Source organism: Zingiber officinale, chromosome 1B, assembly GCF_018446385.1.
Source record: "Zingiber officinale cultivar Zhangliang chromosome 1B, Zo_v1.1, whole genome shotgun sequence".
Lineage (NCBI taxonomy): Eukaryota > Viridiplantae > Streptophyta > Magnoliopsida > Zingiberales > Zingiberaceae > Zingiber > Zingiber officinale.
In genome coordinates, this window is record NC_055986.1 from 131,255,878 (window position 1) to 131,262,460 (window position 6,583).

The 6,583-nt window shown below is 39.4% G+C and overlaps 1 protein-coding gene across 1 annotated transcript; it reads right to left on the reverse strand.

Annotated features, from left to right (window-relative positions):
• Positions 1-698: 698 nt before the first annotated feature.
• LOC121979576 (cationic amino acid transporter 2, vacuolar-like) lies at positions 699-6,066 on the reverse strand. Its single transcript, XM_042531576.1, has 14 exons — positions 5,688-6,066; positions 5,223-5,424; positions 4,825-4,909; positions 3,943-4,083; positions 3,744-3,862; positions 3,568-3,664; positions 3,206-3,378; positions 3,063-3,129; positions 2,235-2,393; positions 1,876-2,098; positions 1,580-1,688; positions 1,298-1,410; positions 1,134-1,209; positions 699-1,014 (listed from the first exon to the last, which is right to left on the reverse strand). Exons 1-14 carry the CDS (start codon positions 5,842-5,844, stop codon positions 861-863), a joined length of 1,875 nt encoding a protein of 624 aa, XP_042387510.1. The 5' UTR covers positions 5,845-6,066; the 3' UTR covers positions 699-860.
• Positions 6,067-6,583: the final 517 nt, after the last annotated feature.

The following is a 6,583-nucleotide window of genomic DNA, read 5'->3' on the forward strand; positions in this document are numbered from 1 at the left end:
TCTTCATTATGAAGGCCTTAACGCTAGTGACACGCTAACTACTACTCCTTTGACCTTGACCTCCACGTCAACTTGACTTTGACTATCACGTCATACCTATGTCCACTCTTAACATCCCGAATCAAAAACCTCCAACTAAGAACGAACAGAAGACCATAAACCAATAACAGATATGGGAATCATGTAAAATACCAAACAAAAAAAATAAGAATAAGATAGCTAAATGAGTTTCTTACCTGCGTCGTCGTCGGCGCAATCTGATTGAATCGCGTGATGGAATTAAACCTACCATTCTCCCTCGAACCCGTCTCCTCGTCGGTAGAAATCTCGACGATGTTGCTTGGCATCTTTCTCTTCTTCGGGAAGACAAATCACCCACAGTGCCACTTGCGGCCCGGGAGAGGGCGGCGGGCCAGCAGCTTGGTCACGAGAGCGAGGCCGTTGCCGCTCCCCCCGTTTATCTCTTCCAGTTCAATTAGAATTTCTTGCCTACCCGGAATCCTACCCTTCCTGCTACTGCGACATGGCAGCGTTGGCTCCGCCATCGTCGGCGTAGCGAATTAAAAGCATTCAAATTTTTCCCGGGACAAAAAAGGCGCCACCGCACCCGCTTCGCCTTCTGTAGGCGGCGGGCCCACTTCTCACGCACCCGTTTACAATCTATAGCCAGCAAAACAAGGAAACAAGAAAGCATAAAATTCATCTCCATGCATTCTTTTTCATATTATTTACTTGCTCGTAAGGCAGCGGTACATTTGTTTACAACACCAGCTCCGGCACACGAACATTGCGAGGACTGTGCGTGCCGTGATGAAATAAATAAGGATGCGTTGAATTGGTACACGACTGTGTGATGGCATCTAAGCTACGCATTCTGAGGTTCTGTATATTTCTTTGACATGCGCCGTGGGGACGTATACTACGTCAGTTAGCGAGCTGTGTGTTCGTCCGTAGAACAAGTATACAAAAACTCCAAGAAGCAACCACAGCGAAACACGAAACCATGTCCCAGCACTGATATCAAAAGACAATCGAAGTATGAGTTTAGAGTTTGCCTATTTATGAAAGCAGAGGCAGTTTCGATATTTGGAGGCTAGGAAAGGGTTACCAGCTTGGCAGTTATCACAACTTACCCGAGATTTACCAGCAGATAAGCATTAACAAGGATGCAACAAATGGGAAGAAATGGGACAAAGGGACAAATGAAACCTGAAAAGAGCCAGCCTTCATCGTTACTAAGTTGTCGCTGAAACGTTAGAACTCGTGCCATTTCCAAAAGGAACAGATTAGACAGTACCTCCCGTGTGCCCGAAGGTATGGCGAGCATCATCTTGATCTATCCAGGACAGCACAGACAAACCAACCACGAGAAGCAAACCTCCAGCAGAACATGTGGTATAGCGTAGGACACTATCAAGAAACATAATTGGAAAGAACATCAAATGAATCTGAAAAATGAAGCTCAAAATCTAGGAATCAACCAACAAAAGATGTTGGAAAAAAATCCCTGCAAGATTTCAAGATTGTTTTATGCATGCAGCTGACCAGGAAATATTCACTGAAAGTTAGGAAGAATTACCTGGGTAAAAATGAATAAGAAGCTGATGTGGTGAGGATCAGCACTCCAACACAAACCGATGCTATGCTCCAAGCTGCTCTCTGACGCCTAGTTGTTTCACTCAAATTCTCTACAAAGATCAATTGATATATCGATGACTTCAATATGAAAATGAAAAAGCATTTTGAAGTTCATAACCTAACCATGAGACTTGATGTATGTGCTACTAGAAGCTATGCATAATTCGAAAGTGACATAGGAAATCTCCAATCGGTAACCAAAACAGAATTGCTTGTGATGTACCATCAGCTTGGTACCTTTGTTAATTTCCTTCACGATAAGAGGAGAGTCAGCTGATTCCTTAGGAATTGCTTGTGATGTACCATCATCGTGGCGTTGATTACTGCTATAGCGGAAAGAAACTGACTCAATTGATTCATGGAGAGATGCTGGCAGTGGGACCTCACGTGGAGGAACATATCTCAGTATCAAAATCGAAACTGCGACTATGGTAAATGCAAGCAGTGTGCCAACACTGACCTATACAAAAGAGAGAAAAAACATAAATAGTTGGCGATCGATTCTATGATCTTATCCAAATTCTCAGAATGAATTGGCAGCAAAATAAGTATGCTCAAATCTTCGAAGAGCACGCTATATCCTAAAGTGATCTTACCATTCCAGCTAGTTGTGAAACGTCCATAAAGAATGCTAGGGAAGCAGCAAAGATTCCAGTTAGAATTGTGCTCTTGACAGGAACTTGTGTGCGCTCGTTAACATCAGAGAAAAATGATGGTAGCAATCCATCTCTAGCCATTGCCATCAGTATTCTAGGCTGGCAAAAGAAGCAAACAAATCCAAACATTAGTAAATTGCTTTATCACAAATAATTATCCAGACATAGCTAAATGAAACGATCACCAAGTATTATCTTGTAAATAACCGGAGAGCACACAAAGAAATAGATCTTATAGTTCAAGATTATTCACAAAACAAAAATTCCCTATTTTCTTGTCTCAAGTTCTTGATCTTGTAGATATTGATAGATACTGCTCTAATGAAGCATGGTAAGGTACCTTGCTCGTGTTTGAGGACCATTATTATAGCTACTCAGAAAGATTGCAATTGTTGTGCTACTCAGAGAAAAATAGATGACGAGGTTTGTAACTATATTAAGTTGAATAAATAAATAATACAGATAAACAACCAAGGTCAATCCTTTTTCCTGTTATCAACAAGTTCCAGCTTACGTAGTAAACACAAGACATGTCGATACATTGTACTGATGCACTTGTTTTATAAAATCAGTTTACCATTTTCATCATGTTTGCATTGACTGACATTATCATTTATACAGGTATCCAATGACTGTTTGCAGATAGGATCTTGCATTGCAAGGTAAATTTGATATACAACATTCCCTTGCAATAACATAAAGAACAAAATAATCATAAATAGTGTGAAATCTTCTGAAAGCGAGGAAAAGGCATCAGGATTTTTGTACCTGCGGGAGAAGTGAACCCATCAAAGCTGAGCAAAGTGCAAGAATTGCACCTGATGTGACTAAGTATCTGTATTCATAATGTCAAAGAAGAATTAGATAACGACCAAGAATGCAAGAGCTCAAATGCATAGCGACCTACTTACACTGCCCATTGAACATCATTCCTAGTAAATGCAGATGATATTGGAGTGTCGGGGTCCATAGCAAAATATGGAACCAAGCCAACAACCACAGCAGAAACTGCCATATACAATAAGCAACATACAGATAAAGCAGTTGCTATTCCTAATGGCAAATCTCTTTGAGGATTCTTAACCTGAAATAGCTAACTGTCAGCAACATAAAATAGACTGGCTAATAACAAATGAGAAATTTCATCTCATCATTTTTTCAAAATTCCATAGTCACAGTCACCAATCTCATAGTTCTTGCGAAAATTTCTTTTAAGAAACAGCAGGTGCACTCAGAATTCCATTGAAGCAAAAACAAATAAATACAATCTAACCTCTTCAGCAGTGCTAGCAACAGAATCAAACCCTATATACGCAAAGAACACAGTTGCTGAACCAGCAAGAACTCCATTTATTCCATAAGGGAAATATCTGAAAGATTAGAGTACAGAATGATCAACTTCCAAGAACAAATCTAATCCTTGTACAGAATTTTAAGTCACAAAATTACCCGCCAGATACAGTATACCCAACCCATCCAGTCTTGAAACCAATATAGCCACCAGCAATAATGACAAATAATAAGACACAGACATTTAATGCCGTGATGATTGCCTGTATAAATGTGCTCTGCATGATAAACCAACCAATGTCAAAAATGTACCAAGCAATCAACTCTGACATGAAAAGCTTTGCACTTGGTGGCATACCTCCTTTATCCCCAAACAGAGCAATCCAGTTACAAACAGTACAAGAATAGCAGCACATGGATCCACAATAATATCAATCCCTGGAATATGAATTCGTTGTAAATATGAAGGCAGACTTTCAGGTCCTCCAAAAACCAATGCCTGAAATCAAATTTAAGGGTGTCAAGCTACAGTCTTGTTAAGTTACTGTCATTTTGTCGCTGTTCTAGGAACATCAGTTGTCAACAACAACTTTTCCATGTTACAAATTATTCATTTTATATGTTCAACCAAATTCACATAATGCTGTTTACAAATTTTGGAAGAAAGACACTTAGAAATGGAGGAAAGGAATTTCAATTTCTAATTTCAATTGCATAACATAAGACAAGAATTGCATCTAAATAGAGAGAAAAAAGAGATGTGTCACATCTTAAGAAGAATTATGATGTGCACATTAGTACCATCTTTTTTTTTAAAAAAAAAACCATCAGGCCATTGACCTCAAAAATTATTCATGTCATGAGATCGTAAATGACAATGCCAAAGGAAAAAATTGCAAAAGATAAAAGTCAATAACAAAAAATAGAGAACATAGTATCCATGAAGAAGCTCAAACACCTGAGATAGAAATGCAGTGTGACAGAATTACTACAAGAAGATATACTACAAGTCAAAAGTAATGCATTTTCCACTTTCAAGTTGTTGAAGATTGATAGGAAATCATCTGAATTGAACTAAGATATACAAGTACAGAGTGCAATATAATGTTCCAAGATATGAACACAAAGAACTATCAAGTACCAACACAAGCATGATGTACAATAAGGTCTTGAAGTAGGTGCTTAATTTTTTTTTTTTTTTTTTTAAAAAGATCTACAATTATATGTGAGAGACACAGACCAAATTTGGTGATATTCCACGTGCAACTGCTGACCCTCCAATTGTGTATTCAAGAATTAGAGCCCAACCAATTATCCAAGCAACCCTGAAAAAGACAACAAACTTTGGAAATTAACTACTTTATATTTAGTGAAATTTTTTATCAACATAATTCCAAAACAGCAATAACAAGACACATATTACATAATGTGCTCTATATCAACACGAACCTTATTACACTGCAGGTTACATAATGCTACAGTTCATTAAATATGATAGTCAATCTCAATCACTAATATGCCCTATATCCACCATCCTTTAATAAAACTAATTTTTTTAGAACATTTTCTAATGGGTTATGTCATTTGATAATGACACTAACAGCCTAACATTGTTACTGTACTTGTCTAAATGATTACCCTTCTCCAACACAAATGTAGGAATAGTGATAGGCGCTTCCTGCAGAAGGGCATCGGCTCGCAAGCTCCGCATAGCAGAAAGCTGAAAGAGCAGCTGCTATCCCAGCTATCAGAAAAGAGATGGTGAGTGCTGGCCCAGTATGTTCTCTGGCAACAGTTCCAACAAGAACATAAACTCCAGCACCTATTGTTGTGCCAACACCTAGAAAGAAAGAAAAATATTTATAAGGGGCTATGTTACTATAAAATCCAGGAATCCTTCCTGGGGTATGGAAGCAAAAGAATATTGTAGGATGAAAATAAGCTTTGCAAAAACATAGAAATATCCTAAGAACAAATAACTCAACCCACAATGAATCTAAGAGCGGTAACGATGAAAACATTGATTGTAACTTGCAAACTACTAATATGAACAGGAGAGAACAATGAAGGCAACTGCGAACTTAAGCAAATCGACGTCACTACCTATGGCCACAAGCTGCGACACCGACAATGCTTTGGCGAGCTGGTGCCCCACGTCCGCCCTCGCGCGTTTAGAATCCACCTGCTTGCGCCTCGTCAGGAACTGGTACCCCACACCGACGCCCCCTCTCTCCTTCCCTATCCCCTCCTCGAACCCCATCACAAGGAAGCTCAGAAATTATCCTCCGAACAGACGGCTTTATCGACTGATCGAGGTCAAATTCCTCGGCGGCAACCAAGATTGAATTTTTACCTCCTTTAGAGAAGAAGGGAGGGGAGCGGGCAGACTAGGAGGAAGAAAACGAACTCTTCGCCCTTATTCACCAATCCTTTCTCCTCCTCCTCCTCTTCTTCTTCTTCTTCTTCTTCTTCCGTGCAAGCAAGTATCTCTGGCTTTCTTTATTCCTCGCCTTTTTATCCCTCGTTTCACTTGTCCCGACGGTTTGTCTTTCACGGATCCCATCCAATTCTTCTCCAAATTCAACACGAAAAATCCCAAATCGTCGCCGTGAATATTAGTGGGACCCGCAAAATGAAAGGTACATCGTCTCCTGCATTTGAAATGCAACTTGGAACGGATCCACGAAATCCTTTATGGGTTCTTTGAACGGAAAGTGGGGGTGGGCAAAAGAAACCCAGAAATTGGAAGAGAAATGATTGTTAAAATTTTCGCAAATGTAATTTTTAATTTATTCGTCTGTCTAATCATCCGGACCGGCTACTGGGCCCCAGAAAATTTTCCATCAATCGGTAACAATCAGCATCATAAAGTTTTTCAAAATGTAATGAGATTTGAATACTCTCCATCACTTCCCTTCCCATTGCTGGGACATTAATTGCTTGTCCATACCAATTGCTGAAATAAATATAAATTACACAGCCAGCAATTTGGCTCCTTG